This window comes from Aptenodytes patagonicus, chromosome 3 (assembly GCF_965638725.1).
Source record: "Aptenodytes patagonicus chromosome 3, bAptPat1.pri.cur, whole genome shotgun sequence".
In the NCBI taxonomy this organism is placed as follows: Eukaryota; Metazoa; Chordata; class Aves; order Sphenisciformes; family Spheniscidae; genus Aptenodytes; species Aptenodytes patagonicus.
The window spans coordinates 93,949,830-93,966,977 of record NC_134951.1 but is presented as its reverse complement, the minus strand read 5'-3'; the positions used below and the strand labels follow the sequence as shown (position 1 = coordinate 93,966,977).

Genomic DNA, 17,148 nt, shown 5'->3' with positions numbered 1-17,148 from the left:
TAACTTTGTGTTTGAGAGATTGCTTTTTACTGGATGGTGAAACTATTTGGAATTCCACAAATCCCTCTAATGTGAAAATTCTTTACTGTAAAACCCAGAACTTTCTGTAACTGCAAACTGTTCTCTACCCACAGTATTTTCTGAACTGTTCTGATTTTAGGTCAGCAGGACAATAATACGAATTCCTACTCCCAGGGGAAAAACATCACCATGATACCAAGATATAAACTAATGTCTCAAGGACCAGTGTATGGAAATAATAAATATGAAAATTTAAGAAAATATGCATCAATAGGTTTAAAATTTTTTTATTGTGCTGCCAAGAGCCAAATTACAAGAAACCGCCTTACAGTTAAAAAAGTAAACAAGCAATCTGCTGAACCGCAGTGCACTCCGAGTGCCACATATGCATCTATTTTTCAGAAAATTATATCTGCGTTTCTCTTACAAGAGCACAACAGGAACCAAAGTAAAAGAGTGTAATGGATACAGCACATAGGATAAATCATATCTTTAAAATAATAATAATAAAATAATAATAATAAAAAACATTTTACACCATGTCCTATATCCTGCTAATATTTTCAGAATATGGCCTTGATTGTAAAACAAAAGCAAGCATTTACAATTTCTGGATAAAGACTGCTTACTCTTATGCAAGGAATGGATGTTTTGTCTTGACAAAATCTTTGTAGTAACTGGACAGAAACATCTCTGTTTCAATATCAGATTGAGTACAAAACACTGGGGAGACTACATTTTTTCTTATTGGTGGTTGGAAACTGAAGTTATATAAGCAGAAAAAATGTTGACCCTTAATGATACACCTATTTTTTTCTTTGATGCAAACAGCTAGAACACCTTTTTGATATTCTAAAACAAAAAAATTGTTAATCTTCAGATTAATAAATTAGGTCATTATAATAATAAATTAGGGTTTTTTTTTTCAGTTTTAAAGTTCAGCAACCTCTGACCAAGTATTTACAACAATACTTGAGAGTTCCTTTACAAAAAATACATTTTCTTTTCACATTAAGCATACTGGGTATCTGTGTCTCTTATGACAAGCATTTGTAAAAGAAAAAAGGCAATGCACAAATGGGTAATTAGTATAAAAGTGCCAAGACCTGTTTGGAAAGTTACCATTGTATTATACAGTCAGAGTTATAAATGAGGCAAGCTACAACAAACTTCCAGCTTAATGTGGACAATATTCCAGTAGTTGTTTCAAACAATTGTTTGAAAAAAAAAAAGAAAGAAAGAAAAAAAAGAAAATCCAGGAGCCGATGGTGTTATTCTATGGAGCTGATTAGTGCTGCATGTATATTGTCATCAGTGTCTCTAGCCAATGCATTCATTAAAAAGCCTTTTTAAGGCTAAGCAGGAAAAGAAAAATAAGAAACACCCTGAAATGTAGCAAGTAGCAAGAGCAACGCTTACTGCTATAATCGTGCACGTACTGTACACACGCAAACACAAGAGTGCACACACACACACACGCGCGCACACAAACACTTTCAAATCAAATCAAATCAAACTGTAGGTAGAATGAGATGCTCTTTTCTTGTCTTTCCTAAACTCACAAGCGATTAAGCATTGATATGGAATGCCTGTTTATCTGTTTCTGCTCTGGGTAAAATCTCTCTCAGATAAAAATACATTCAACAAGAAAAAAAATAGAAAAAATATATACTGTATACATAGTATTTTATATATACAGTATATATATGTATAGTGTATATACACATGCACGTATATATACATATGTATACCTACATGCATTTGTATATACATATATATACACAAACATACAAATACTTTTTGTTGTTTTTAGCATAATTATATTTACATAAATATTCCTATAATGCTAAAGTTTAAAGAAGCATGATCTCCTTTTTTTTCTGAGCTTCAAAAAAGGTGCTTGAGTAATATACAATTAAAATTAAGCAGCTTCCTAGCATGGAAGTAGTTTCTAAATCTGCATACCAGTAAATAAGAACATCAACAAGAAAAAAACAACCTTAAAACAGTCTCTTTTTTACTCTCTTGTAAGCAAGAGCTTTGTCCGACAAAAATATTTTTCCTTCTCCTGTATGAACAACCAGAGATCGATATAAAATAACAAAACAAAACCACAACAGACAAAACAAACAAACAAAAGCCCCTGGAACTGCATGGTGTTCTTGACTTTTCCTTCCTTCCTTCAATACTGCTGTCAAAAGATCCAGTGCTCATATCAGGAATTACTTAGGCCTCAGTCATTTGCTAACTCTGCCAAAGTCTGGCTAATCTAGCCAATCAGCTTTGAAGAAAACAAAAATAAAAACAAAAAGCAGCACAAGGTATAATTTTATACATCCTTAATAAACCCACCCTTTATTTTCTGCTATAACCTTTTCCTTGCTATTTCATTAACTACTGCAGCTTCTCATCATATAGAAAAATATTTGCAGCTACACCACACCTGTGATGTGACAAATTCTGTTCTAGGAGTACATTACTGTAGCAACAGCTGGGAAAAAAAAAAATCAGACCTTTTCATATTTTTTTTCACCTGGGGTTAGGCTTTGCTGCAACAGATGCAATTTCAGAGCAACAAGAAAAACCACTATCCTGCTGCTCGGCAGTATTCTTTATTCATTTTCTTCTCCAGCCAAGCATGACCAGCTTTTCTTCTCTGAAGCTTCCTTTTACCTCATTGCCTACCCCTAGCCCCTGATTCCCCCTCCCAAAAAACCTCTATAGCTATGTTACAAGCAAATACATCTTAACAAGTTTTAAAACTTTGGTTCTAAGAAAACACTTGGTCAGTTATCTCAAGGAAAAGTGGGAATGCTTTTTCTGGCACATTGCAGGAGTCAGAGCTCGTCCCAGTAAGGTCTTAGAGCTGTACATGTAGTCACAAATCCAATACAATCCACTAAGCAAGTGCACAATTCTAGTTTTACTTTAATAGCAGACTTAGTCTCTCTCTCTCTCTCTTTCTTAAATCCTCGGTAAGGGTGCAATTCTTCAAACTGTTTGATAGAAATTATCTGCCTGTAGGTTGTTCTGTTTCTGCATGCTGTAAAATCCACTGTATCTTGAATCTGGGTCTGCAATTCTTAGCATCCTCTGAGAACTGTCCACCTGGACCATGGTACCTTTCTTGCAGTCCACATACACCAGTTGATTGTTTAGGCAAGAAGGCTGTTAAAACAGAAAGGGAATATTGAATCAGTTAAAAAATGTTTGTATTTCACCCATAATTAAAAAAATGTTTATGGTTCAAGTCCATAAGCACAAAACAAAATCGAATCGGCAGTGAAAGAGTCTGGACTTTTGCTAAACTTGGTAAAGGCTTATGCCAGGCACAGTAACAGACCAACACCCTCTTCCAAATCACTTTTTCATCTTCTGAACGGAGCTCTGGTATTCCCATATCCGGTCCTACCATTCCTCTGTTTGAGGATCCTTCAGCTGAAAGATTCTGCAGCTGAGAGGAAGGTGAAACAATGCTGGGTGCACACTACCTTAAATATTTCTGGGCTAAGCACGGAGGAGGACAGGCAGTAAGCATACTCTATGTATACATACAAAGTTAGTGACAATGCTCACACTATAAGCATGCTACAAATCTTGAAAATTCCAGTTTCCACTGGTGTAGCTTGTTTTTCCAAGACTTAAATCAGAAGGGCTTTTATTACTAAGAATTTACATTCAGTAACCTTTATCACAAAAAGGTTTTTCTACCCAGATATTTATTACAAAACATTGTTGTAGAATGTTTTACATTTGGCTCTTCAAAAGTATGTGGACTGGATTCACAAAGAAGGTTCAATAATGTTAACGGAATCAGGGCTAAACATTAGCAGTCCATCTGTAATTTTAAACATCCTTTCTGTAATCTTTCTTTTGGTATTGGTATGATTTAAGCACAGTTGGTGATTCGTTCTTTATTGAACAGCTGGACTATTCTGAACAGAAAGAACATAAGCCAAAACCAGGCTTGCCAAAATTTATTACTAGGAACCATCAGTTGCCCAGCAAGGAATAGGAGAAACTCATGAGTGACACCTAGTTAAAGAAACCTTAAAAGAAAGCTACATTTAGGACAAAGACCCTCACAAGAAATCCGAGTTCAGCGTATTCACGGTCTTGCATTGAATCTGTATGAGGCTTAAAGTGCGCTTTCTTAGCATATGGACGATGCCTTTTGGTGACACTGAAAAAATGTTTCAGCAATAGAAGTATTTGAAAAAAATGATGTTTCAGAAGTAAAAAAGTACATAGAATTATTGATTATAGTTCCACAGTTAGAAAGTTGTGATTTTTACTTCAGCTTCAACTATTTTGTCACATAGCAGCCTTTCTGAGAGTTTAGGAGTGAATACATTAGAGTTAAAAATGAGTTTTTAAATGCATTCCTTAAGAAATTCAGAAACTGATTATCGCTCACTTGTCTTGAAAGACTGGAATTGGAATAATACTGATTCTTCATGCTTCCTATTTAATTACAATTGAATTCAACTTTATGCTCTGACTATATTTGTAAACGTTTTGGAAAAAGACTTTTTTTTTTTTTTAAAGCTCTACAGCAGTGACAGAAAGAATATGGACACTTAATTTTTAAAGTTACTCTTCTAGCTGGAACTGAAGAAAAGATGCTCTCAAATTGTGTTCCGAGTATGGACAAAGTCTGTTTGATTAGAACTAGGAAATATAAGTGGGATAAATTGGGGATCTGATATAAATGGCATTTGAATATGGAGTAAGGGCTTAGTCTGCTGACAGAACTATTACTCAAAACAAAACAATGCTCTTTTCACTGTTCATTTCCAAGCTACCTGCTTCTTCCTTTTTTTTGGTAGTCTCAGAATACTTAACAGGTAGATTTCCTGAGATCTCTCTTAAAATATTAATCCCAGAACCATATGATGCTGTTATTAGAAAATGTGATAAACACTACTAGTACCTACAGTACCTGATGTTGGACAACACTTTTAAAGTGGATGAAAGTTAAGAAAGCAAAAATATTCTCTTACGAGTTTGACTGCAGAAAATTGCATGTATTTACCTACACATATACAGAGTTGGGTATTTTTTTTATTTTTTCGCTGAGCTTGATTTCTATCTAGTGACAACTCATTACTATATGGAGCAGGAAATGTTTTTGTTTGATAGTGAAAAAAGTCAGTTAGGACACTAAATAAATACCAGCAGACTGACTGGTATAAAATGGTTTAAGACATAAAGAGAAAATAATTTAAGAGAGTTCAGATGATGTGAACTCAATTGCATCCTACGCAGTATTCTAGTTACTTTTGTTTTCCAAAAAAGTGAAAGCCTGGAAACAGACATAAACACGGCACCTTTGTTGGAGCTTTGTAGCAAGACACTGGAATCCACTGCTTTTTCTGATTGACAAGCAGAAGGACGATGATCAGTAACAGCGCTATCGTGATTGGAATTGTCACCAAGGCAACAGAGCTAACTGACGCATCTTCACTTGGGTGCGGTCCGCCGCCACTTCTGTACTCTCCCTGGAGATGACTCATGTCTGCAAGGCAAATGTGAGCGTTTGTTAGTAATGATAAATGGGCCTTGACCATAAAGAAGAATGTAATGATGAAAGTCGCAGTCGTGGATCTTGTCACTCACATGAATTTGGACTTTCTCTCCCGAAATGTAACCTTATTCATATAAATTAGAACAACTGAAAGGTAATTCCTTATATAGTGACTATATTAGCTGGGAAAAGGCCATCAAAATGAGAGGAAATGAGATGGAAGCTAAAGCACAATAACAAGCAAGTCTGACAATAACCTCTTAGCTCAGTTGCGTTTGCATCATCTTAGCTGCTCACAACCAAATTCCCACTTGTAAAAAAATCAGCCTGTGTTTCTATGCCGAGGAAAATCTGGAAGTCTTAGGATGAAAGCCCTTTTTTCTTTCTTTTTTTTTTTTTCTTCTTTAAAAGCTGGTAAGACAATTCTGATGTGTACGCTCTCTCCTTTGTTGAGAACATATTACAATAGTTGCACCACTCAGCCTGTGAAAACAGACTGCTGGCAGTCTACTAGGACTGTAGCAAGTTTTGCATGTAATTGCAAAGAATGGCAATTTTCAATGACATATACAACATTCCCACACAACTTGCAGTGTGTGTTTATAATTCCTCAGCCAGGATAGTTGCAAACCAGCTACTAATGCCTGTGAGAAATGAAAATGCTGTAATTATAAAGTGTAAGCTTACAATTTTATAAAGCAGTTACATTTCATGTATCCTTTCTCCTAGCCACCAAGCAGTAGTGTGCTATGAGATCATCCTTGGATTTAAAAAAAATATATACAAGTTTAGGTAGTCCTTCAATTAGAAAAGGTTAACAAAGACTGTGTCATAGAGTGTTTCCCCTACCCCGGAATAATGATTTCAGCACAGTTTTAAACAAAAAATGGATTTACATCCTTAGACAACTTTATTAGCCCTGTGTCATTATACCTGTGAAGTGTTGGTTTTTTTTTTTCCTGGCATTTGTCTATGGTATATGTTAAGTTGTGGTACATGTTTTCCCGTTTTTGTTTATCAATGTAAGAATTCCAGATAGATCAAATGAACGTCTATCGACTCCAGTGTCCTGACAACAGCCTGCTTTCTAGTTTTTGTATCAGAAAAGACACTGCAGAATGACTCATTCATCATTTTATTGCATTCTTAATTTTATAGAACTCCATCATACCAACACAGATGTTTCTTCCAAGCTGAAGATGGAATCATAATAAGACCAAATTGCATAAATATAATTTAATAGACTGACTCATCTATACTCAAAGCAAAATGCACGTAAGAGTTCTGCACTGAAGAATATTCTCAGATAACCACCTTTTCAAAGCATTACACAGATGCTACCTGGATAGAACAAGTAGATGCATTAAAACATGGGGAATAAACACAGACCTAAGTTAGCCCAGTTTGTATCAGATTTTACCTCTGTGAATGTGGATGATGTCATTTTCACTCGGTGTTGGCCAGTTTGGTACTTCTAGTTCAATGTCTCCTCGATGATTTGTCTTCTCAATGGGGATGTTAGTAGGTTCAGGTACATACATCTCTGTGAAATGAGATAACGTGTTTCACAAATTACAGGCTGCTTAACTTCCCAGTGCTGCTCTTAATTCAGAAAATATACTTGGCCATCTGCAGTGCTTTGTCCTATGAATCCTTTAATTTGTTTCAGAATTTTCACCGTTGCTAGTCTGGGTTTTTGTTTTAAAACCTGTTTCATACTGTATACAGGATACATGCCTGCTGCCATTATCATTATCCTAACGTGAATGAGATGATGTACTTGTGTGGACAAGTTTGCTTTTGAAAATACCATTTCAGAATACACACTTTACTACAGCTTTGCTCATTTGTGATACTAAACAACAAAAATAACCAAGGGAAGGCTACATTTTCCCAGCTGATACGTTAACTGTCAGTGCTGGTTTCTTTGCCTTCCTTTTTTTGTAGTCCTCAAAGTAGCAGAACTGCAAGAGGGGGTACTGCTGAATCTCCCCACTTGTCCTGTCGGAAGTAGTTACCAGCTGACTGAATAAGATGAGCAAACTCCTGCAGAAGTCTGTCAGGACTAGCATTAAAAACCAGTTGCAATTCTTATGTCCCTTGTGGCCATAGCTAAGAAAATTTCATATTACTTTTAAGCCAAGTTAAAATGATAAATAAAGCAATGCAATAGTTGAAAAGTAATGAAGAGACTCGGAAAAGACAGAAACGTTAATCACTGACAGAATCTGCAGAGATGTAAGAATATTCATTGTCCTACTTCACTCATGTATTTCCGTAACCTTGTGAAAGGACAGAGCAGGGACAAGCAACTAATTTTTGAGTTCACAGTTCTCAGAATAAGTAAAATTCAAACGATATATTTGCACAATATGCCTGTCTGTTAAGAATATTCATTTTCCTGAAGTCAAAACGTCTCGTCTTCTTGATACTGTTCAAACATGGACTGACGTTCAAAAACCAATTAAAAAAACCTTATTATCAGTGCTCGAAAATCAGCATTACAATAATCTGGGTTGTCACATCACATTACCTGGACACATGGGACAGCAGCTTCCCTCCACGTTGATGGGTTCAGCACAAGGAAGGGGTGGGCAGCTGACAGTGGAGCAGAGAGTCTGACCCTGCAGGCAGTAGCAGTGTGTGCAGCTGTCAATGTCCCAGCGCTCCTCATCTGCGTATGTTTTCCCATTGAAGTGGCAGACCACTTTCTTTGGAACTGTATCTTCTGTTGAAGGAAAACAGAGTGGTGTGATCATGCGGTAATGGCCAATTACACACAAATCTGATTTCTTCCCCAAACACCAAAGTGAAACGATAGCTACGACGAAATCCCAGCTGTAATTAAAAGACCCTGTCCACATCTTCCAGAAAATCTTTGTTATAAAAGTGTCATTTCTGCTTCTTTATGAAGTACGTAATTAGCCTGGTCTGCTTCTCCTCATTTTCCTCATGCAAGAAGCTAGAGGATGGATGATTGGGACATCACATCATTATATCAAAAGTGCTGTGAAAATGAAGAAAAAATGGTTGTGGTTTTTTTTTTTTTTTTAATGTTTGACTGTTTGAGACTGCCAACTCCTCCTCCTCCTTGTTTCCTAGTAAATCCTATTTAACTAAGAAAAAATCCAGACTACCTACATTTCTAATTACCAAGCTTCAAGAAAGATGAACTCAGCCTGGAATACTTGAAGGAAAGATTAGGCTGGATGCCAAGAAGGATGAAGCAACTCTCAGGTGACAGAACTAGAAGTGCTTAGACTATTATGATAAAACAGATTCAAAGAGGATCTGATCATTCCCTGTAACTGCATCAGTGGAAAACCCCAGGAAAAGAGCAATAACCAAACTCAGTACATTTTTTCATGGTTAGTATTATATAAATTGGAAATTGGTGTGATCTTAACCCTCAGAAAAAAGTGAGGTTCCAGAACACCTTTCCCAAAGATTGAGAGCTGTAAAACTAACAACTTTTCAGATAGATTTTGACACAGTACGTAATAGGGGCCTGGACTTGATGAAGCAAGTAGGTCTTGGGAAAACACTTAAAAGAAGCATTACACTTTCTGCCTAAGCATTCAATACACCATTTTTTTTATGCTGCGTGCTACGCAAGCCTTTTAGGTGGTCTGCAGTATACCTTCTATTTCACTGATAAGACAGTCATGAATTGTTTAGCCTAGGATGTTTTTTGCTGCTCTAGGACTTTATAGATAGATAATCAAAATAAAACTACACAGCAGAACCTCCAAAAGCCAAGCAGCACCTCATTTTCATCTTAGCTTCTCACTATCTTTTTTTCTTAGAGCACAAATTATTATGATGCAACCTGCTGATGACATGAATTTGCAGATTAAGCATACACATGAGATAACAGAATGAAATCGCAAAGTAACTTCTTAAGCTGTCAGAGAAATACTGGTTTAACAGTCAGACAGATTACATATGTAAATATGTCAGTTAGAATTACCTCCCAAATATAAATAAAAAGCCTTATTAAATAATTTGGCCATCAGTACAGCTTTTAATTAGCGACAACATAATAGACTGACATCATCTGGAATAACAAGGTTAGCAGTCAGCAGACCAGCGCAACAGATCTGGACAGAGTAAATTCAAATGCAAAAGGAGACCAGCAAGAAGTACTATTGTGAAAATACTAATGGAATTATCTGAAAAGCATAAATGTTCCAGTGGGCCTTGGTATGGGTATCCCATGGCTTCCATGGCTGTAGGTATGCGTCCCAACCTCTCCAAGTAGAAGATTTTGTAAGTGAATATGGGGTGGACATGGGAAAGCAAGAGTGGGAGGAAAAGGTGTTTGCAAGCTGCAAAAAGCACATTAGGTTCTTCCATAGGTGACCTGCATGTTGGCATACAGAGCCAGTGGAGCCCTGTGTTGGTCAGAAAGTAGATATGGCTGGGGAGAGGGTGAGGCACACAGCCTGAGCAGTCCTCTACTGCTCATTACCTATGCAGACCTAAAGCTGAGCACTCCGGGCTGTTTTGCTCCCAAAAGTGCTACCTCGTCCCACTCAGGATAGCTGGTTTGGCTGGAAAAGTCCTTTAACTTGCTCAAGCTTTTGCAAGTTTGTAAAGAACACATCACAATTTAATACAGTAAATGTTTTTTAGAAGAATGAACAAGGGTAAAATCACAACAGTAGTGTTGCACCTTTGAACCTCGAGAGGAAACTTTTAGTCCTAAGAAAGTAGTATCCTCTGTGTGTCTCCCATTTTGGTGTCCATTTCTATGCAAGTATAAGCACAGGATGAAGATGAAGGCCACAACACCAACAAGTGCTCAAGGACAGTGGAAACAAGAGACACTTGCAGTAAGAAACCCACTACAAAAATGCAGTTCAGAATATCATGTCTAGCTCCACCTGTCTTCTCTCAAATTTCCTCTAGCTGCACCAGTAAATCAATCTCATCTGGTAAACAAACAGTCGTTGCTCCGTTTTCCACAGAAGACTAATCTTGTTTCTAACCAAATAGATATCCCTTTATCCGCTCCAGAGTAGGAGGTTATCTTTCCAAATTAATCTTTCTTTGCACGAGAAAGAAGAATGTTGAACACACAGGATGAATTTGAGGATTCAGACAAACAACAAAGCATCCAAGGCCTGTAAAATTTTAAATTTGAATCTTGTTAGGCATTAACCAGATCTGGATCCAGAAAGAAGCAGAATAAAATACAGTGCATAATTTTTGAAATTCCAATAAATGAAGAAGGCCTGTTTCCACAGAGTTTGCTTACTAAACATTTTATCAACTATTACATGAAAATAGTAAGGAAGAATCTGTACAAAGACGTGCTTCACTGTTCACAAGAAATTAAGAGGAAAACAGTAAGAACGAGGAAGACAAATTAAATGCACGACCTTACTCTTCTTACAGGCAAGAGTATATAGTTCATAGAAACCATTAAAAAAGTAAGTTTCCATGAATTTCAGTTATTTAGACCACAAAACATACTGACAACACAGTACAGCTTAGATTAATAAAATGTATCATCATTGAAAGTCTTCGTATCTGAGCACTAATTAAAATCTGGCTTCTGTATTTCATATTGCTGAGCAGTTGCTACTAAAAAAAACATCAGGTTTTTACAGCTCACACATTTAAGTATTTGCAATATTGTGCAACTATATGGGATTCACAGAGAATTAATTAAAGCCTTATCTACACGTTGTGTGTATATACTTGCAAACCTGACATGCAAGGTGTAGGCACAAAGTTCTAGAGGTTTTATTTTTGTAGTTCATGGCACTAGTCCCTGTGGTGCATCCCTTCCTTGACCTAAAGGACTCTCCAGTACAGTAATAAGGCTCATGTTCTGACTCCACTGGTTTGATTGCCCAGCTTTGCATACACTTCGTATTTTTTTAACATTTAAATGTATTCTGGATTAAAACGATCTTTATGGTTGCAAAGTCAATCACTGGAAGAAAAGCCTGCAGAAAGACAGCTGTCAAAGAAACTTTAAATCCTCTCCATTTTGTATGCAAACCACGATGAGAAAATAGTAATAGGCTAACATAGTATTTTCCCCTCAAAATGTCCTCATCAGGAATCTAAGTAGGGTTCCGAGGGCAACTGAAATTTTGATACTTTCTAACTTTTCCAGGCATTTCTTTGATGGAATTCCTTGCATAGCCTATAAAACTGTATCACCTATTATTAAAGATACTTTTTCTGCAATGAATTAAAGATTTCAAGAGCTGTATCAATGGTACATATCTGAAAGGACTTCACAACCTTTCTGACATCTTTCTGATGAAGAACTGTATTGTTTAGAGATGGGCAAGTTGATTCACATGTTCAATTAACGATTATTTTATTATATTCCTTTTTAGTGAATTCTTTTCTACTGTATCTCCCCCTACTACTTTTGGAAATGAAGGTTATAGTAAGCTCTGAATGTTTTCCAACAATGCTACAAAGACTTAATTTCAGTAAGTTCATTATACAATTCTTCTCTACCAGCAGCTTCCATTCTATAGCCTTTGTACTTACTGAGAACTCACAAAAAAGTAATCTGTACATAAATACTCCTATTCAAAATACAATGAAAAAGTGATCAGGAATCTCAAGTCCTGCAACTTTGAAAATGCCTGGCAATTTTCACTATCTACAGCATCCACCATTTACTTCAACTCCAAATTCAAAACCAGCACGTGGCCCTTCATTCTTCATGCATTTTTAGTATTTAAAAAAAATTATTTTCCCGAATTTTTTCTCAAATATATTATTTTGCCTCTTCTACAACTATCTTTAATGAACTTCCTGTTTTTTCCTGTATTGTAATTTAGATGCCTTATCAACACTTCTCCATTCTGTGAAATTTCATAATGCTTCAGCTTATCTTCTGCAGTCATAATTAATATTTTCCTCATATTACCACATATCTTGACATAACACGCGTGTTACCTGGCAGATCTTCCTTTAAATAAAACAATTTTTGCATAATGTTTTCATCTAGTAAGGTATATTACCAAGTTTTCAGGAGGATGTCCTCTCAAGTTTGCAGGCAAGTTACTTTCATATCTTCCTGCACTTCTACCTCAAAACCACAAATCATGATCCCCAAAGCTCCCTATGCAGATTTCACGCTCCAGTTCAACTGAAGGCACAAACTGCATGTCCCCAAAAAAGGGAAAACATAGTTAAATTTGGAAATAAAACTTCTTTCTTATTCCCAAGAAGGGAACAGCGAGTTATCAACTATTTTTATTTGCTTACCAATACAGTAAGGACAACATTGTCCCTTTCTCAAAACAGGTCTCTCACAGGATACCGGTGGGCAAGACTCAGAGTAGCATCTAATCACACCATCCATGCAAATGCAGCTAGTGCAGACATTGGGCTTCCAGGACTCAGCTGTCAGAAAAATATCTCCTTCATCATTTTTGCAATAACTAGGCATGCTCTCATTGCTTGATGAAGAGGGCTGAAGAGGCTCATCTGTAAATATAAACAGATTATGTTATTTAACTTACAGTAGCTAACTTCCCTCCTATTTCCTCAACAGAGGGTTCACTCTTGAAGAACACAGTGGAATTGTAACACATTGGCTCACTACTTCATGAGAACTAGAAGGACAGAGCCTTATGCCTCTTCAGTCCTTACATGTGATGAGGATCTTATGATGTGCTCTAGAATAAAGTTCATGTAGACCTTTATTGAGTTTACTCAAAAAAAAAAAAAAAGAAAAAAGAAAAAAAAGAGAAAAAAGACAGCAAAGTGAAAAATAATCACCATCAGAAGCAGCCCCTCAGAAAGCTGCTCTGAATGCTCTGAACTGAATGGTATACAGGAATTCACCTCAAATTAGACAGATTAAATTTTAAATCTAAAACTTGAATCCCAGCTTCTGCCATGTCAGTTCAAATCCTTGAATGATGCAAAGTGAAAAGCTATTATGCTGCTGTCGCCTTTGCTAGTGGACTTATATTAGCTAATTATAAGCTGTTGAGAAACAAATGGAACTTGGTCAGGCTTCAGCTTGATGCCAATGGGTCCGCTTTAATTCTCATGCCTGCACATGGGGGAGACATTTTTGCAATGAAGCTGTATCTTAACAGACATTATGGATCAATAAATATGACTGTATGTGCAGAGAACATATAAGAAAAGGAGAAGGAAAAAAAGGATTCATAAGGGCACTCAGATCAGGTTCTCAATCTCTGTTAAGTTATGAAACTAAACTCCTTACATAGTGAGTGAGGAAAGATCAGCTCCTCCAAACAGTATTTTGAAGTTAATGTTTGCTGTTATTAATAATGAGAAAAATGGAAGTCAGGAGAACTGGCTAACTTTTTTACTGAAAATATTTTGTCAGAAAAAAACCACTTAAAAAACCAACAAACATCCTGTAGAAGAAATGGCAAAACCTATTTTTTTTCATAAAGTAAAATTTTTAGATTTTGTTTTTAATAAAGACAAATATTATCTCAGTGAGTTTACATACAATTCACAGGCTTGGACTAAATTTCCACTGCAACAAAGTCCCCCATTTGCTATGTAAAGTAGGAATTCACATTTATTTATATTTGCACCTCTTTCCTTGGGGGAAAGCAAATCCTGTTACCTTCTTGACACTGTGAGGCAGTCTAGGAGGAATCTGGCACACCTGCTGGGCTGGAATGCTTTGATATTACTCAGTTGCCTTCAAGTCACTCTCAAATTATACCAGGTGAAGGTAAAAGCAAACAGAAGTATTTTTGAAACCAAATCCCAAATAGACAAGATAGTAATAAAAAGGTTCACAGAAACCAAGGCATGTAGAAAGAAAAAGAAACAAGCCTGTAACTGCCTAGCACTTTGACTACTTTTGAAGTTTCTCTAATCCTGCATGTTTCCATAAACAAGCCAGTGCGTATTTCATAAACCTTCCAACTAAGGACTCTGGTTCTCATGCAACCCTTACATTATTAGATCGCCTTCAAAGGTGTTCAAACTTCAATGCCACAGCTCCCCTTTACATGTAAGATATCTCTTGCACACAGTCAAGTTTTGCAGTTGAAAGAGAGGACTGCGGGCTCTCACTCCAAACTGCTAAAGAACAAAGGCAGCACAACAACCAACTGTGCACATACGGAAACATTCAATATTCACATCATACATTCTCAGATCAAGAAAGGATTCTGATGAAAGCTGGTTGTCAATATATACCTGGGCACTGTGGACAGCAGGAGTCCTGTGTGCGGGTGGGGTTTTGGCAAAGAAGAGGTGGACAGACTTCAGTCTCACACAGGACACGTCCACTGTGGCACGTACACTGTGTGCAAGAATCAATATTCCATGTCTCTCCTTCTATAAAGTATTCCCCACCAGGAGCATGACAGATCGATGGACTGGTGAGCTCTGGCTTCTGCACAATTATTTCATCTGGGAAAAACAGAATTGGAAGAGAGGCAAAATTGACTGTGACTCTAGTGATTAACAAATGTACCCAAGATTAATAATTTCTGTTATTATTGAAAATATTAGGAATAACAAAACCAGCTATAAATATATTCTTTATGAAGCTCTTTCGACTTTATGTCACTTTTGACTTTATGTCATCTGCATCTCACAGAAAATGGGAAAAATATAAACAAGAAACAATTTGAGAATCAGTCTGAATAAATGCTAGTTAATATAAATCAGAGATAACTTCAGGCATTCTTGGCATTTCAGAAAAAATCAAACCAACCTGTCATGTAGGACTTCCAAGAGACAACTGTCATTTTTTGAAAAATTATACTGATCGGACAGTTTCTTAACTGCTAAGTATTAGCATCAGTGCAATTCCTGAAAGGATGGGTAAGTATGCTTCTCGTCTGGGATTTAGGAAGTCCAGATTCAACTGTCTGCCTGTAAGTTTCCTGAGTGATACGTGTCTGTACCATTTGGTGCCAGATTACCAAAAAAAAAAAAAAAAAAACAAAACCACAGAATCCCCCACCCAAACCCCTAAAAACATATAAGCACTTAACATTGGCAGAAGTGCTTCATCACTTTGTTTCATTAAATAAATAAATAAATACTCTGCAGTCTTTGAAGTAAAAACTGGACCCAAGGGGATGCTGCAGTGTGTAGACTCGTATTTCCAGTAACTGTATCTCACCAAATGAACCTTAATTCCTTTTCAAACAATTAATTACATTACCTCTACAGCCCTGGCTAAAAGACTCACACAGCCTCTAACCCAGGCAGTTCAGAGAATAGATTTGACCTTCAAGTTAAGAAAGGAACTGAAACCGTTTCCCTTGTTCAGCACGAGTGTCCTCCAACCACTGGGGTATCAAGAAAATGGGGGAACTCTCTTTACCTTTTGGTGTTTAAAAATAAAAAAGGAACCTCTCCTGCACTTTGAAAGTGTTTAAGCACTTACCATCAAGAAAAGCCTACACCACGAACTGCATCCCCGTAGCCTGCTTAAAATGCTTTGAAGCCCACCCCCACATAAGGGGCAATAAGTGCAATAACAGTTGCCAGCTTACCATGCTGGTTGCTTTGGACCTGGAGTGAGTCCACCAGCTTTTTCCACACACTGTGTATAGGAATCGAGATGCCTCACACAGCATGTTTTATTCAACTACAGAAGCCATGAGTTTGGAAGCTACGTGCTGCAACATGAAGCTTCAGGCTTGTAAGTGATGTTGTCCTTCAGCCTGAATTCAACCCATCTAACATTAGACAACTAGGTTAGGTGCCTACGTTAAGAACTGAGCTGCCTCAGGTTTCCTGTGCTATGAATGGAGGGGAAGAGAAAGTGACTTCCAGGTAACGACTCTACATCTCTAAACCACTTTCTGAAGGTCCCTTTCTCCTACTTAATTCTAAAGATGCCTAATGCAAATATCTTGGTTAAGGAACAGAAAAATTAAATGGATAGCAGCTCCACTAGTCATTTAGCCAGGCCAAGGTTCAGAACGTGCGTGTGCTTCTCTCCACATTCGTAGCACTGCTGTACTCGCCTGGAGAATGGCGTTTGTGCCCTTTGCTCTATAACATTGCCACGTAGAAAACACACCACTCAATTATTTGTTTTCATTTCTGGAGAATGATCCGTAGAACTTAAGGAACCTGACTCTGGCCAGTCTTACTCTATTCACAAAGTACTCGCGCATTTCTTCTTTCAGGGAATTATTTTATCTTTCACCGATTCGCTTATGCTATGCTTTTGCTATTGCTTACATTTATGAACCACCTATGTCATTCAGTAGCATTTACCTGAAGTGAGATAGCTGGTCTGCTGCCTTGTCACTGTTTGTTTTTTATTTCAGCTGGAACAATATATGACATTTTATGCAATGGCATCCTAACTCACCATGCCAAAGGCAGTACTAATTATTTTCTGGAAATTTTCCGAGTCATCTCCTTTGCATTTAGTTCTCTGCAAAGTCACAGGCCTTCTACTGTTCATAATCAGAAAAGCATAACCAGATAGTACTGCTGTACACACGGTATTGCTTACTGCTCCCTTAGCAGCATTGATATATCACTGCAACTGATTTGCTACAAATGTACAACTACTATATTCCTGAAGGAGCAACGAGCCAAACAAATACACACTTTCTGGATAGCATGGTTCTGCAAAACACTAGCAG

General features: G+C 37.0%; 1 protein-coding gene across 2 annotated transcripts in view; it reads right to left on the bottom strand.

Annotated features, from left to right (window-relative positions):
• Positions 1-292: 292 nt before the first annotated feature.
• CRIM1 (cysteine rich transmembrane BMP regulator 1) overlaps positions 293-17,148 on the bottom strand; it is a 201,098-nt gene continuing 184,242 nt past the window's right edge. For both annotated transcript variants that reach the window (XM_076334241.1, XM_076334242.1), the window contains 6 exons: positions 14,726-14,941; positions 12,794-13,015; positions 8,082-8,276; positions 6,969-7,091; positions 5,352-5,539; positions 293-3,189 (listed from right to left, as the gene is read on the bottom strand). In XM_076334241.1, the coding sequence (XP_076190356.1) occupies positions 3,013-3,189; positions 5,352-5,539; positions 6,969-7,091; positions 8,082-8,276; positions 12,794-13,015; positions 14,726-14,941 (1,121 nt within the window). In that variant the 3' untranslated portion in view covers positions 293-3,012. The remainder of the gene's footprint in view (positions 3,190-5,351; positions 5,540-6,968; positions 7,092-8,081; positions 8,277-12,793; positions 13,016-14,725; positions 14,942-17,148) is intronic.